This window comes from Acyrthosiphon pisum, chromosome A1 (genome assembly GCF_005508785.2).
Source record: "Acyrthosiphon pisum isolate AL4f chromosome A1, pea_aphid_22Mar2018_4r6ur, whole genome shotgun sequence".
Classification (NCBI taxonomy): Eukaryota; Metazoa; Arthropoda; class Insecta; order Hemiptera; family Aphididae; genus Acyrthosiphon; species Acyrthosiphon pisum.
Genome location: NC_042494.1, coordinates 148,580,830 through 148,598,383, shown reverse-complemented (window position 1 = coordinate 148,598,383; position 17,554 = coordinate 148,580,830). Strand labels below are relative to the sequence as shown.

The 17,554-nt window shown below is 31.2% G+C and overlaps 2 protein-coding genes across 2 annotated transcripts in view; both read right to left on the bottom strand.

Annotated features, from left to right (window-relative positions):
- The window catches only part of LOC100165344 (carboxypeptidase N subunit 2), a 98,564-nt gene extending 96,189 nt beyond the window's left edge, over window positions 1–2,375 (bottom strand). The window contains exons 1-3 of the mRNA XM_029488573.1: window positions 2,218–2,375; window positions 2,059–2,130; window positions 1,770–1,913 (exon numbers count right to left, since the gene is read on the bottom strand). Of these exons, the coding sequence (XP_029344433.1) occupies window positions 1,770–1,913; window positions 2,059–2,130; window positions 2,218–2,324 (323 nt within the window). The 5' untranslated portion in view covers window positions 2,325–2,375. The remainder of the gene's footprint in view (window positions 1–1,769; window positions 1,914–2,058; window positions 2,131–2,217) is intronic.
- A 3,302-nt stretch (window positions 2,376–5,677) lies between these two features.
- The window catches only part of LOC100159103 (membralin), an 18,467-nt gene continuing 6,590 nt past the window's right edge, over window positions 5,678–17,554 (bottom strand). The window contains exons 5-13 of the mRNA XM_001944552.5: window positions 15,701–15,807; window positions 15,530–15,620; window positions 15,200–15,443; window positions 15,017–15,107; window positions 12,176–12,233; window positions 11,988–12,071; window positions 11,482–11,614; window positions 10,559–10,658; window positions 5,678–7,055 (exon numbers count right to left, since the gene is read on the bottom strand). Of these exons, the coding sequence (XP_001944587.3) occupies window positions 6,606–7,055; window positions 10,559–10,658; window positions 11,482–11,614; window positions 11,988–12,071; window positions 12,176–12,233; window positions 15,017–15,107; window positions 15,200–15,443; window positions 15,530–15,620; window positions 15,701–15,807 (1,358 nt within the window). The 3' untranslated portion in view covers window positions 5,678–6,605. The remainder of the gene's footprint in view (window positions 7,056–10,558; window positions 10,659–11,481; window positions 11,615–11,987; window positions 12,072–12,175; window positions 12,234–15,016; window positions 15,108–15,199; window positions 15,444–15,529; window positions 15,621–15,700; window positions 15,808–17,554) is intronic.

Here is a 17,554-nt window from a genome sequence, read left to right as displayed (position 1 = left end):
GTTTTCATTTATACCGAAACCTGTACGCGTTATAGCTCTAGTTAACATAAAAAAATTTTAATTTTTCCCTAATCCTATCATTAGTTCAATAGGGACCTAAAAGTTAAAACGTACGCAGAATTCTGTGCATATGCACTGGGTAGTGTCACTACAAGGATTGTCACAAACAATTTTTTTCCAACGACAATAATATAATATTAATGTTAAGCGGACCACTGACTTTACAACGAAATTACAATTTATTATAATTATTGATTATGAAATATATTATGTTTTAAAAACACATGTTTAATTTCGAATGAAAACTGTGATCGTCTGAATCGAGGGGTCACATTTATGTCCATCACTTAGTACTACAACCTCAAATCATACATCAATTATTTGTTACGAATTTGATACTAGCTTGTTTTTTTACAAGCCAGAAATAAACATACCAGTGCCTATTTATGTATTTACGATATTTTTAAATCGCTATAAGAACAACTTCCCAAGAACCTTTTATTAAAAAGTAAAAATCTCTGACCAACTTTTTTAGGAAACCTGGTTTGCCGTTGCTGTATAAACAAAAACGCTCCAGTTTTATATTATGAAAGTGAAGTAACAAAAAATAATTCTCAACAATTTTTTTCCCATTATTCAGTATAAACATAATCTCAAGTGATCCTTTCAGTCAAAAATATGCTTGACTTAGAATTTAAAAATTTTTGCATAAAATGTCAACTGTAAAACAATCGTCGCATACTCAAATAGAAAAAAATATTACGAATTTGCTACATTGACTAAATACCTGGGTATAGGTATCGGAATTTCGCTATTTATAGATGTTAGATCATAGTAAAGAATGTCATACTTTTTATACTGTTGTATAATACATGTCATAAGTGGGATTTATAAGTTTTCTTATTACCTATTTCAAACATTTCCAATATTATGCGAGTTATTAACAGTTATTTGATACCTATACTTTTATATTTTATACGTCTTTAAACTGCAGTGCCCAGGTCGATGATCATTAGTTATTACTCTATATGAACGAGTGGGGGTGCGCCAGCGAAACAACCTTGCGATACGAGTGATACTATGCAATACGATTTTGAGATCGCAAAAAGGCGTATACGCAACTCGAATTATAATATCCATAAGATCATAATACAGTGACTGAGTGACGTATTTGAGCAGTATTTAGTAGTGGGAGAAACGGGGTAAATTATTTTTTAAATGTAATTTATTTGATTTATATTAAAATGTATATAATTTAATTTTTAAAAGGTACCAATTATATTACAATATATTTCACATTTAAATACAATTTAAATGGTGTTAAACAACAAAACAGGAAAATGCCCACCTCGCATCCTGCACATTCATAGGCTCAAATTGACGAATTATTTTGGGGGAACTAAAGCCCCTCCTATTATATTTTCTAAAAATTATATATGCTCGGTACTAATTACTGACTTTTGAACTAAGGGGACTTGGTAGAAATATGGAGGGACTAAGTCCCCCCAAGCCCCCACCTATTTACGCCAATACTGCACAAATATCACACTGCAGGTGTTAACGTAATTATTGATAAATTGGATTTCGCAATACTCGGGCAAAGTAAATTACTAAGTATATTTTCAAACTTGACACCCGGTGTTTTAACGTTGGTATTATCTTCCGTATAGACTATTTACAGTTCGGTGGTAGCCGATTTATAAAATATAAAATGTCATTTTCACTCGGCTATACAATACGATCACATGAAAAATGTGTTTAATACTTACAGTGTCTTCAGTTTTGGAAGTCCTATAAAAATGTCCGAATCAAGCTTATGAATTTTGTTGTAATTCAAGTATAATTTTTCCAAGGTCGTTAAGTTATTAAAAACCCCATTCTCGATGTTTTCGATTTCATTTGCATCCAAATATCTAATAATTAAATAATTTATTACATAGATTACATATAGGTAATAATATTATATAAGTACACGATGATTTACTCGTCTGACTTCATATTATTAATATAAAAGGTATTTAATAAATGTAATCACTATTTGTTAATTTTTATTCTTACAATAATCGAAGCTTCGAAAGGTTTGCAAATGCACCATTTTTCATTTCTCTTATAATATTGTGGCTCAATATTCTGAAAATATGTTTACATTCTGGATTATAATTAATTAATAATGTCTATTCATTTAAAAGTGTTTATATTAGGTATATTATAACTCACAAGGTCTCTAACTCTGTCAGATGAGTTAATGATTTCGGTTCGATATCCCTGATTTTATTAAAACTTAATTCCCTGGAATACAATACAATTTGTTTAATTATTATCATACAAAATAAGTGATTATTTCATAGTATTATTACATATCCTGCACAAATATGCCACTTGTGTTAAGAGGATGTCAGCGCACTATTCGTTTTCTCTCTCTGGCCCACGTGCAACATGGACAAAATGCATTTACGCAAAATCATTTTTTCTATACGTTTAAGTAATCTTAAAGTAAAGTCACCTATTACAAAAAAGATAGAGAATAATATTTTTGAGGGAATGGCATATCGATTTTATATTTTATTATTATTTGACTTTGTATAAGACTTTCGAAATAAACGAAAAAATGTTGTGAATTTAAATTATGTTTAAATTGTATTGAGACAATATTTAGAAAAATCGATAAGTCATTCCCTCCAAAATATTATTCTCTACCTTTTTTGTAATAGGTGACTTTACTCTAAAATTACTTAAGCACATAGAAAAATTTTTTCGTAAATGCGTTTTGTCTATGTTGCGTGTGAGCCAGAGAGAGAAAACAAATAGGGCGCTGACAGCCTCTTAATTAAAATGTCGATTCTTTCAGTTACTCTGTAGTCTGAATTCCTATATATTATTATCCTCATACTCTCCAGTTCCTTACGCAAAAATTAATTATTTTATTATCAAAAACAATATTTTGTTACATAAAAAATATTGAATTATTTTATTCTAAAAATATTTATGTTTTTATATAGATAAATATTATTTCGTGTTTAAAGTCATGACATTTCATGGCAAAGATTAACAACAAATAAATATAATATAATATAATATAGATATTTATATTTAAAATTATGTACACATGCATACCCAAGGTGGATATATATATATATATCCACCTTGTGCATACCTAATATTTAACTATATTCTATAGATATAGTAAACAAGTTCGATCACACACATATATTTACTATCCATGGTTTCAACAGTGATTTAACTAGGTAATAATTAATAATTGTATCAAATAAATTCCAACCTCCTGTTTTAGAGGGATAATACTACTATTATCATCTCTCGGAGACTGGCAGCAGTAGCAGCAGCAGTGGTTTACTGCTGTACGGGTATAGTAGGTATAGTGTATACCATCATAATATATCCATATATGTATATGTATATACAAATGAATGTACATTTTGAATAAATTTTATAACCGAACCGATTTCGATAAAAATTTCAGGGCATATTAATATTGATATGTAGATGGTTTCTGTGAAGTTTGTATGCTGTACGGTAAGTGGTTCCGGAGTTATAGCCTTTTAAGTGCACACCTGGTGACATGGCGATATTTATTTTTGTATATATTTAAGTGGAAACCATGGAAATTAATTCATTTGTTTTTTTTTACAGTTTTACATCAAATTGTGCGCCACATTCGATTTCATTATCGCATTGCGTAGTAAATATATCGTACAGCTTCACATACACTTGGCGACATGGCCAAAAGCCCAAAAACAACGAGTTAAGTTGCGGATTAAAATAATAATAGTGTAACGTATATTGCTTGGTTACGGGCACCTTAGTTGATTTGTATTATTATTTTTTGTCAATATTATATACATCATCTAACTATATAAATGTGAAATGAAAATCTTTGTACAGGGTTAACTCTGGAACTACTTATCAGATCTTCTTGATTTTTTTTAAACGAAAGAGTATATCACGGAGAAGGTTATTATGAAACAACATTTTAGGAAAATCCACCGGAAAAGTAGGAAATCTGGATGTCAAAAATACAACAATGACGCAACAGGTTAGGTTAGGATTTTGTATTAATTGATTATATTAATCCACCATAGGTAAAATACGACAAACTTGATATAACTTTAGTACTTTAGAGTTAAATCATGCACTTACGTACAAACTAGGGGTCCGCGATCTACCTCAGGTAGATTGCCTACCTGATAATATACTGCTGCGAATCAGAATTTTTATAAGATTAATTTTAAACACCATATACCGAATATTAAATAACGAATTTAACAAAGTTTGAGTCATATAGAGTTGGTACATTTAACGGGCAACGAAGTGCACAGCTAGTTCATATATATATATATATTCTTGTTTTTAATATATGTTTACCGATATTTGAACTTCTGTGGCGTATATCTGCTTAATTCGTATGTGGGCGAATATACCTACATAGTGATAGTATGTACAATAATATGCAAAATTTAAGTTCCTGGTCAAGAAAAACGCGCGCGGCCCAGAGTAAAATCGTTAGGACTGTTCGTGTGGAAAGGTGGGAGTGATGGTGTATAAAGAACGCAGCAGCTAGAGACGGCACTCGAGGGAGCTATACATAAGAGGGTGGAGAGGGGTGTGAAATGAAAGAAAAATAAGGGACGCGGTGAAGGTATGGTATTTATACTGTGTACAGTATATAGTGTATATACCTATATAAAGCACGTCGCAAAATCTCGACATTTCACCTCGAGGCCACTGAAACAGCTATATTTCCACGCTTCGCTCTCATCCACGCCTAACGTCGGCGGAATTTTATTTACGCTCTCTTTATAAATACGGCAGTTTGGTACCTACTGTGCACTTAATTATTGTTTTCGGATTTTTTCGGCATTAAACACCATTTCTTCTTCCCACCGGGTCAATTATATTACACATTTATATGTAAAGAGAGTGAGAGAGAGGTAGAAGGCAGGCATTCAGCCTGCTTTTACCAACCACCCCTCCCCGCCAACCAACTAAACAGGGCTTGGGCGTGGTGTTGATTATTAGTTATTACACTCAAAAGAAAAACGCTCCGGGCCGACGAATAAATATGTATACTGTAACTGTAGATATATACTATACATACGTTAACTGTACCAGACATCTAAACGAAATCCATCCGTTTCAACATGGGCAGCGACCACGAAATACAAAATGACTAAATGAATAATTATTAAAAAAAAAACCAAATCGAAAAATAAATAATATTATCATGAGACATGTGATGGTTTCCAACGAGTTGCAATCTTTGTAGTTGATGGGTGTACTGGGTGTACGACACAATAAGGTAGATCCCATATACGTGATATTTAATAGGGTATGTATAAGTGTTTAATTTCTCTTGGCAACCACACAAACGTGGTAAGCTACAGATACCTCGGGTTTTGCAGAGCTGAAACAGATACACAAGACTCTACGGATCTCTGTTGACTGCCAATGAGCGGAAAAAAATCTTCAGATATATTCTTGCGTAGTTGCGTGGAGTACATATTCGATCCAAGCAATTTTTTTATATTAATTTGTACAATTATCTTACTGTCTACAGTGTAAGACTCTATACTAATGTTGAGATCGAATGGATGACGAGGAAATGAAGTGTGTCCTAGTGCAGTATGTATATGGAAAAAAATCATTTAAAACAATAAAACCTTAGTACATGTTTATATAATATAATTGAATGTTCGAAAAACTTACGTACACCACGTCATACACAGCATATATACTGCAATACTATATGTTATAAGTACGGCGGTATTATAATTATATAGTATCAATATTTTAAAATAACAAATGGCATATAATAATTAACATATAATAATATATACCTATATATTAATTACAAATGCTATAGAACAAAAAAAATATACAATCGTAATTTACAAACTAGGTAGAGTGAAAATAAAAACAAATACAACCCTAAAATAAGAAAAAACGTTCCCGGGCTCCATCACCACTTTATATTTTCTAACGCCACTTCCATCGCCACCACAAGGACGAAAGCAGCGGAGCGGCCAGTTTCACATGCCCCCGCAATCACGCGAACGAGGAGTTTGTGCGAACGATAAACATGATATTACTATTAAAATTATTATTCAACGTATAAACGATGAATTCCGGATGCTTCCGTGTACCGTTATCAGAAGAAGAAAGTATAAAATACAAAATAATAGTAATAATAATAACAAAAGCAATATAATATATAATTATTATACGATCTCTGTACATATTACATACGCCACCGCCGTTTCAAGTCCCGTGATATATATATATATATATACATATTATATACATCGTTTTACTCGTCTTCGTCGTCATCACCAACATTATCACACGTGCATCGTATATCACAGATTATAGGGGAGGCGTTAATGTGTTAATTATAATATAATCTGCGCGGCGTTATAAAAAACTGTATTACAATAATAGCAGTAGTAGGCAACTGTCGTCCACATCGTTATTATAGTAGTTGTTGCTTTTGTCGTAGTAGGAGTATTATAACTTATAAGGTAAGTAAGATAGGTATGTAAGGTATAGGTGGTAGGTAGTTTGACAGCTCATCGCGGGTACAAAGCGCACTATTGCATTGCGACAGTTGGCACCGCTGCCGTAACATTTTCCGGACCGGCACTTCCGGTCACGTCAGGCGTCCGCGGAGGCTGTGGAGACGTGTTCTGTTGGGTAGTTGGGGGCGGTGGCGGGGTCGGTGGCGGCGGCGGCTCGAAAGTCCTCACCCTCCGCCGACGCAAGAGCACTGCTCGCAAACGGCCCAGGTTATTCAGTCCGTTCATCAGGCTGAAATGCTGGACCGGCCTGATGGTCACCTCCACTGGACTTCTGCCTTCCGGCCGCAAGGAATCACCGCCGGTCGGTTGGTGTTGTTGCTGATGCTGTTGCTGATGCTGCTGCTGCTGCTGGTGCTGCTGCTGGTGTTGTTGCTGTTGCCGCTGGATGATCACCTGCTGCAGTTGAGCTTGCTGCAGCACATACGGCAGCTCATAGTGGTGATAAAAGTAAATCATGGAATGCTGAGGAAAAAAGGCAAGAAAAAAATGTTTAACACTGTTTAAAACTTCAAATTTGTACACACGCGATGGTCTGCGATTATACTCCTCGCCAGTACTGCATGATATAAATAAATAACTATTAAGTTATGTGCACCGACGATCGGAAAAATGAAGAAGACCGTGAAAATGAGTTTTAATTTTCCGGTTGACCGTCCGTATATACGATTGGCAAATAACACGACGTCGACACAATCATAACAAATAATGCATGTACGGCGCACTACGATTTTAACCTCAGACCATCGGCGATATACAATTTTTTTTTATACATTTTTAAAGAAAGAATGAAAGAACGCGCGAGAAGATACGAACAAGTATCCCGGGAATCGGAGACATGGCATCGCAATATTATAATATATAACTGAGAAGACGCCGTGACTTTTCATATCACGCATTATTGGATCTATTATTAAAATGTTTAATTTAAACTCAGCCGCAGTTAGAGGCAATGTGTAACTAGGAATGGTGTTTATTTAAAAACAATAGAATAATATTGACAAAACAACAGACGACATAATCGCGCACACTAAAACCACCGAAATAATACTATTTAGAGCTTTAAAGTAGTATAAATCATGCAATAACTGTATGCATATTAAGGGGATTCGATACCGTGATTCTCTGTTTTCGTCTAACACACGCGTGACATAGTATTTTGGACGTGTTTTTTGCCAAACATACCAATTGATCTAATGAAGCGATAAGAATTCTGAAAACAGATTTGAATTCGTCATCAAGTCTACTTAAAATTGACTTTCCCACATTTTTTATATTATCTCCCAAATTCCAGAAAAAGTCATATAAAAAAAGAATATTTGAACATTTTTGTATTTCAATTTTTGGAGAAGCTAAAAACCTACCTACAAATAGTTAAATTATTTCTTTGACAAGAGAGACAGCCAAATATTTCTAATATAATATTTGATAGCAGAAGTCGACAAAATCAGTGTTTTAAAAATATCAAAAAATCCTTAATCATTGATTTTGTTCTCATGTAAATATTATTTATTTAAAAACTTACGTATAATCGTTTATAGAAATAAATAACTATCTTGGCGTTAAATTCAAGACCTATATAATATAGATATAACAAAACGCGAGATACAAATATTTCAAGTCAATATCATAAACTATTATTATATATTTAAAATGATCTGTGAAAAAATGTTTACTGTTTGAATATAATTAGAAAACCCGTGTTAAAGAATGTTATAAAAGTATATTATAATTTAATTTCTAACAGACATTAAAGAGAAATTGTATTTTACATTAATTTTACTGCAATTTATAACGAAGATTTATATCATTTTTTAACGTAACTATACAAAACTAATATTTTAATCGTGATATTTAATTACGCTTAAAAATGTAACTACGCGTTGGTGTCGCGTGACAGAGACATAATAACATTCAAACGGCGTTATTTCTATAATACTATACAGTCATACAGATTTAAATAATTCGAAACTCGCGCCAGAGTTCACGTGAATATATTATTATTATTATTATTATTTTATTATTATAATATGCTATACGATAAAATTGGTAGCCCCAAAAGAAAGATGCATTAAATATAATAATGAGGAAAATAAGCAAAAAAACGATTCGATCATAAAGTATATATGTACGCGAGGAGCCCACGGTGAAAGGGTGTGGGAGGAGGTATAGGACGGACAGACGGTCCGTGCTCTTTGTTAAATTTATATGGAAATTGCACATCAACCCTTCGGGACGTCGACGCTCAGAATTCATTCTGTTTATGACCCTATATATTTATATATATATATACGCAGATACATACAGTTGTGAGCGGAGCGCGTTCTCGAAAATTTCCATACACATAATAATATAGACCATTGGGTTTTTTGTCCGTTAATTACAGTAACACAATACTGGACGCGACAATTTCGCATTCAAATAACAGTATAAAAAAAAAAATCGAATTTAAACCCGAATATAACGCAGCAATAATGATAATCGCAAAACGACCAAGTCGGCACGCCGGGTACTGAACCGCATTACGTGGATCGCAGACATTACTATATATTAAATAGGTACTCAGACAGAAACAACTATAGTGGTATATATATATATATATGTATATTATATCGAATACCTATGTAATCAAACGTAAAATGGTGTTTGAACGCGCAGCAACCCTTCTAAAGCATATATACTGTTATGTATAATGTGTATATATATATAGGAAGTAGGTATACCTGTACTCAGTTATTTTCGAGATGTGTTTTCTACTTAGAGGGGAAAGAGGAAGAAAAAACCGGAACTAACGGACTGACGAGGAGAAATCGAGAGAAATGTTTAAGACACAAATCAAATCCATTAATATAACTTTGCGGAAAAGTTCACTTAAATAAAAGGGTGGAATTTTACTTACAATACAAAACGTTTGAAAAATGGCTCAAAGAAATATTTTTAATTTTTTGAAATCGCTCACAGACTGATTAATTATTAAAACCTTCAACGTTTATATAGGTACATATTATACTATACTGTCGACGTACGACAAATATAATTTGCATATCTTATAATACTATAATATACAATTCTGTATTACCGGAGGCGCATCAAGAAAAACGTGTCCACGAAGTTCTCGAAAGTATTATGCATTTTTAAAATTGTTGTCTGAATTCATAACACAGGTACGAAATATAAATATATATATATATATATATATATACAATTATAAGGACCGATAACGAAAAAACAACAACGCTGTAAAAGCACTATAAAGCATCACGATGATGAACACAGTCTATTGCAGACTTCGCATGGTCCCAATATATTATATAGGTACTGCAGTCTATATTTTAATATTCTCACTAAAAACGTTTCAAATCAAATGCCCGGAACAGACGACGAAAGCGCGAAAACCTTATCGGCTCACTATATGGTGATAATATAATATATTATACATAGGAACTATAAACATAAATACATAATATTAGGTATGTATTGCGTACTACGTGAACGACCACGTAAATCACCGGCGTACAACAATAAAATGTCGTTTTCCTTTAATAGTAAAAAGTAGTACCTACGTATGGAGGACAACAGAAATAGAATACTATATATTATAGGAAAATCTCCAAGTACAGCTTACTAACATAACTAACTTCGTTAATCATTTTAAATTTTAAATAAAAATATTTTTAGCCCTCGATTTTTTTTCTAATAAAATAAAATTTAAAAAAAACAGATCGACTTTCAGGGTAACACGATAAAACGTGTCCCATTGGAATTTAGACGGTATAAGAATTCCAAAAAACATACCCTATTGTAATTATAACACTATAGGTACGCAGATAGGTATCGATCCAAAATCGATATCGATAACGCTATTAGAATGTAAAATGGACGTTGATTTATAATATATTATTATACTATTATTCAATTTATCGTGAATAATAGCAAAAATTACAATAAAAAAAGCCATTTCTTATTACCTGAATAAAGAACCACGAACAAATAAGAGCCAAATTGCTATACTGACCGTTGAACCGATAGTGGTAAGCGTAGAACGAAAAGTGGTACAGATAGAAAAACCTGGAACAGAAACATAATCGATTTAAATATACAAATATACAATTAGGTAAGTATACACACAACAGTAGTACATATGTGTCTATAAATATTACAATATACTTATATACAGGGTGTCTCGATGTATTAACACTGTGCACCACCACCCTAAATGTTAACAGTACCTATAGGTATACACAATCATATGAATATTATACCATATCGAAATGAGAATGATTCCAACTTTTGAAATAAATACATAAACTAACTCAATAAATCGGCTATATCGGGCTATCTTCTATTAATAAGAAACGCAAAAAAAAATTTTCATTGTTTTCATATCAAGGTCTTAGGTCAGGTATAAAACCAAAAATATCATAAATTAAAAAGAAAATGTACGGTGAAAACACCCTGTATATATAATATATAGAGGCCGTTTTATTTTTAGCCATCGAGTTACACTTCTGTAAGAGACTGGCACACTTACGCACACGCGCACATACCAGATTGACAGAGTGAGTGGGAGTGGGGGAAAAGTGCAATTCTGGTATATTCATTACAGTTCCTGGCGGGCGGTCAATGGAATCCCCGTAGTGTCGCGTTCGTATTCCTAGTCCTGCAATGGACCCTTTTTCTTCCTTCCTCCTTTTTTTCTGTACCTCATGTCAAACTGTGATGCACTCGTGTTCGAGACAACTTTCTCGTGTAATTCCTTCGCAAATACCCCCAACCCCTGTCTCTACAGTACCATCCCCCAACTGCCACCCCCCTGACAAGGACCCCCTGCCGTAGGGTATATATTATACGACGGCAATAATAATAGCTTTTATATTATATAGGTACTCACTTTAGCCAATGCCTTTTCGTGATCGGACAATGGCTGCATATGGTGTCGTATTGATCAGCTACCCAGACGATCAATATGATGTAAAACGCCGTGGTGGTGTCGTTGAAAAATTCCGACATTATGGCCTCCATGCCTGTCAGGAATTTAAATAACAATATTTATTATAATAACAGTAAATAAATAAACTGAACGTATATCGTCATCGGAAATCAAAAGCCCTTTTATACACGACAACCCCCGCGTTATCCCAACTATCCATGTTATTGGTATTGCTGCACACACTGCAGGACACGGCACAATGTTATCGTGTTGACAAAGTCCTTAATTGTTAATGCATAAAATTATGTTTTCGGGGAACGGACGTCACACGGCATCAGTGAACTCCGATGACGCGTACGCCGTTTGACAGGGTTTTAAATGTTTTAATAATAATAATATTCGGGTGTGACGAAAAATCACAAGGATGGATTATTACTATCATTATTATCGTAATTTATTTTACTCACCGACCAAAGCCAGTATGACGGTCAAAAGTGGCGCCGCCGGGAAAGAGAGCGAACCATGAAAATCTAATAGCTGCAGCAAATCCACTGAAATAAATAAGTATCGATACATAAACAAAACGTAAAGAATTTTTTTAACAGTTATTATTATTTATATATTTGTGTAACGCCATAATAATAATATAGATTACCTATGAAAACAAATATCTGATGGTGTGAATACCTCAAGAGCATTGAAATCGATACAGTCTGAAAGAATAAAAACCAAAAATACAAACCGTTTAATTTCAATAAACTTATATACAATATATTATATAGGTACCGAGTCATTAATAGCCATCAAATATTTAATGTGGCTAGAAGAAGAGTTTAAGATTGTAAAACATGAGATTACACACAATTTTAAATTCTAAAGTTTTGTATATTTTAATTAATAAATGTATTATTTAAAGTGTTATTCTCTGTTTTAAAGATAACTTTATCAATACCAACAGCATACCTAATATTTTGTCATCTATAAAACGCCGGGGTAAATGCTAATACGCTATTGAAGGGAACAATAGTCTAAAAATATTTTATCATAAAAAATAAAGTAATACAATATTATAAATATATATATTGCAATCAACTTTAATACCCAACACAAAAATAAGATCGTTGGTTGCTTTTGCGATCGCCAATTTGTCTAGAATTATAAATGATGAAAAATATGATCCCCATAAAGGAATTTACAAAAATAGTAATTACTAAATATCTATTATTTATTTATTAAAAATAATTATTAATTTCAATACAAAATTATAATATTCAAAATATCCTCTACAACCAAAATCCCTGTAAAAATGTATAATTATGCATGTAATTTAAAATAGAAAGACCATACCGAGAATAACTAAAAAAAAATATTGATTTAAGAAAACAAAACCAAAGTAACAAAAACATAAAAATAATAACGAATAAAATAGGTAGTAAATGACATTAAATAATTAATTAATTCAAACCATGAAGTTTTTAATTTTTAGTTGGTTATACAACAGCTGTTTCTTATTTAAAAATTACGTTAGACTATCACAGATCTAATTGTAGAGACGTAGTTATAACTTTGTTAACCCTGTATAATTTCAATCATTTTCCAAGTGAATGTTACCTCTATTTCAATTTATTCCCACTATAAATTGATAGTTTTTAAAATATAAAGAAAAAAAGGATAAAACAAATTATTAAATATAATATTATTTTTTAATCGAATCCTATATAATAGAATCACTAAATAGTTCGATCATAATTTATAATTATCACTGTTACATTAAACTCATTAGTTAATATAATAAATAACGCAATGAGCTACGAGTGCCAATTGCGCAAAATCGAACGAGATATTGCGATTATTTCATTTTGATAAATAATTCGACAAAATATATGATTTAATGTAGGTTAACCTGTATAATAATACATCACCTATATTTATGATATACACCCGTAATTAAACAAGTCGAAATGATTTTAAATTGAAATAAACTACTTAATATGCGCCAGCCTCAAGTTTGAGGTGATTTTAAAAAACTGAATTTTCATACCAAATACGTTTTTTTAAATCCAGCGAAAGGGGGAAAATTCGGCTATAGTAATTGGCAACAGGAGGAAGAGAATATATGGGCATTCATATCTCGGGGGAATAAAACATCGTATCTAATTTCACGCACTCCTTTCTTATTGGTTTTCTTAATCATTATGTCGCTGCTACCAAGCAATCTCACATATATGACTTCAGGCGGTAATTTGATCGAAGACGTATTATGTTGAAAAATAATACACGCGACTACTACCCCACGTGAACAACTTAATTTAAGAATACAAGTATTGTTATTATTATTTATTCTTATTAGTTATTACGGAATATTAAATTCTAAAACGAATTTCGTTTCCCCGCTGCTACTGCCTACATACTTGCCTAAACATATAGATATTAGACGCATACATCTATAGTAAATATTACCATGTAAGGAAAATAGTCATTTTAACATTATAGGTGAACATTTCAAGTGTCTACGGTTATTAGTTTTTTAATTTTAACAAAATATTAAAAATTGATAGATGAAAATCCAATGATCATACAAAATAAAGGTTACTTTCTGGACGCTTACTAAAACTAACAGTAACAACTAGATTCACTTTTCTATCAGAAAAAAAATGGGGGGAATAAGGTAATCGTTCTGCTGGATAGATGAGTGTTCCACGTCATTGAGTAGGTCACCACAATGTTTATGTTAAATTTGAAATTAATTTAATCATCATTGTATATGAAGTATTTACTGTTTACTGTTATTCGTTCTTGGGTTACATCAAAAACTGATTTTGCGCAAAAATTTCAGTTCTTCTTTCTTTTTTTTTTTTTACCCAGACACTTTTGAAAACTTCTGTGAATTTTCAACTTTGACCTCTCAAATACACTAACTAGATTCACTTTCCTACCAAAAGAGATACTGAAGTTTAGTATTATTTAGCCTTAGCCATACAAATTGAATATTTTATAAATTTGTAACTACAAAATAATTTACAGCATTTTGTGATTTTAACGAATTATGTCAACATTTGAACTTCAAACGCTTATAAATAAAAACCATACATATATGTATTTTAAATATTTTAAATTGCTAAAATAACAAACTATATGGGATATTGTATTACAATTTCAAGTTGATTGACCAAACCTAAAACCTTTTATACACACTATAAAAAATACAAATTTAAAAAGTGTTAAATGGCTATAAATAACTTAAATTGAGTTTGGAAAATTAAATGAATATTCTAGTATAAATATTTGGTGAAATAGTTTCTCAAGCCAACATGGTTCTATTCACTTGAGAATTACAAAAAATGTTCAGTAAACATTTTGTTGTTTACCCATTTATTTTAAAAAGTATTTATTGGAAGGGAATGTCGTACTTTTGAGTAACAACTAGATGTCACTGCTTAAAATAAGAGTTTTTTTGTTAAGCTGTACATATAATAAACATTAATTTTATACTCACAAACACGACCATTATGAAGAATGATGCTATGTAAGATGTTCTGGCCATCCAAATGCTCACAAACCTGTAATGTTCTCCAGTAATGACGTTTCTGAAATATTAAACAATAATTATCTTCTACACAATAGTAATAAATTTAAATTATTTACAACAAACCGTAAGTCTTTGAGAGTAAGTCTTTACCTCAGAAATCCTTTGTTTTGTTCGTTTTCAGCCAGTGATTTAACAGAGGACATCAGTAAGTCATCGTAGCCAAGGAAATATTCCAAGAAAAACTGACCCACCGAATCGCCAAAACACTTATTCAGAGTAGGCTCTAGGGCTACTAGCATTACAGGAATGCCTAACCGATTTCTGGCATTGGGTGATAAGCGCAAGAACCCGTACTCCAATGAATATTCAACAATGTAATTCTCGTAAAATATTACTAAACAATAAGAGCAAAAATAATTTATGCATTTTCATTGACAAATTCCATTCAAGCCCATTTTACAACTCATATAATATAGATACCTTCATTGTCATCGATCGAAGGTAATTTGGTACTTGTGGACTGGAGTAATGAATCGATTCCCAATACACCTCTAATAGAACTATTTGGATACTGAAATAGTAGATTAATATATTTTTATTTTATTACCATGTCTATAAAAGGGGATTCAATTTGAATATTACAAGTACTACCTTGGTAGAACGAAATTGTGCCGAGTCTTCTACTATCGAAAAATTTGATTTACTGGTGGTATGCCGATTCGTCTTAGTGGTACTGCTAAACATTTCTTTTTTCTCATCTGCATTAAAAAAAAAACAAAGAAATAATAAATGTGCCAACTAAACAAATGAAAAATGTTTATCATTATGTAAATATATGTTAGATATACCAATTGTGAATAACCCCTGATTTTGTTATTTGAAAAATTATCTTTAACACCATAAAATATATTTTATGGTGACTGTCAATTATTCAATTATTACAAAACCATATTATAATTTATGAAACTATTTGAATTATTAAAGGACTCTGAAAGTTATAACTTAAAGTAATAATTAATTTATCTATAATAATGTCTCAAAACAAATATGAATTTAAAACAATTTCATCACAAAGCCCTACTAAAAAAAAACGGTTAAGCACGATTGAGCTTTAAACGATTGAGCATATGCCTTTTTAGCAATACAATTGAGCATAGATTTTTATGCGATGTTGCCACACTCGCGTGGCCGAAATTTTGTAATTTATTATTTTCACGTATTATTATACCAATTACTATGATACCAGACGCGAGCCATGAGCTAAGCCTAGCTTTATTACAATGTTATCGATTAATAAATTAGTTCCGGAGCAATTAAGTTCCGACGTTTTAAAAATTTCAAATTGGGGGGAAATATAAGATAATTATATTAAGATACAATTCCAAAATTATTATAGAAATAATATCAGTTTTCGATCACCCATACTCTATAGTATTCTTGACTTATAAATCATGCAGTATTTTTTTTAATTTGTACCATATTTTAATTTTATTTTTATTATTATCATTATCATTATTATTAATATTATCCAACTGATTTATGAAATGAGCCCAGACAGCATTTTGTAATGATAATATTATAATAGTATTATAATAACGTTATATACTAATATTATTCGTTATTATAATGTTATAATAATATTATTAAACAAAAAATTGCTGTCTGGGTGACTATATTATTGATTACTATGAAATCATATAATTTTTTTGATATGTTATAATTATTATAATTATTTAAATAAATATTTTTGTATAATATAGTTTAAAATTGAAAATGGCAACGTTGCAGTTTTTTATGCTCAATCATGTAGGTTTTCTTTTGTATTCTGATTTTCTTTGATACGCTGACAATTTTGCTCAATTGTGTCGCAAAAAAGGTGTTTTTTGCTCAATCGTGTCTCAGCAAAAAAAAATCCCATTGAGCATAATATTATACTGAAAATAAGTTTAAAAATATAGATTATTATTCATTGACAAATATAATATAGTTATTATAATACTAAAAATACCTGTTGATAAGTACCGAAGACTATCTTTTGCTGGATAAAATATTTAAGACTGGCCCAACATAACTAAACACTGTGCCTCTATTGAACTTTTGATAAGTCATATCAAATTATGAAATATATTTAATAATACCCATATATTACATAATTGATTGATATTACATAATATATTTTGTATGTATGCTACTTTATATTTCAGCATACTTTTTGTTGATGTCCGTTAATTAATGTTATTTACTGTAATGATTATTTGCGTATAGTGAAATAGAATTAATATTTAATAAAAGTTTTTTTCAAAAAAGAAAAATTGAAAACAATTATATTCTTCATCAACAATTATAGGTTTTTAAAAAAAATTAAATAATTATACATTTTATAAAATATACAATTATTATTAAATATTTCAATAAGTTACAGTATCAAATCCAAGACTGTAAATACAATTACCTACACTTAAGGGGATTGGTGGCGGGGATTTCCTGTCCTTGTCTAACAATCGC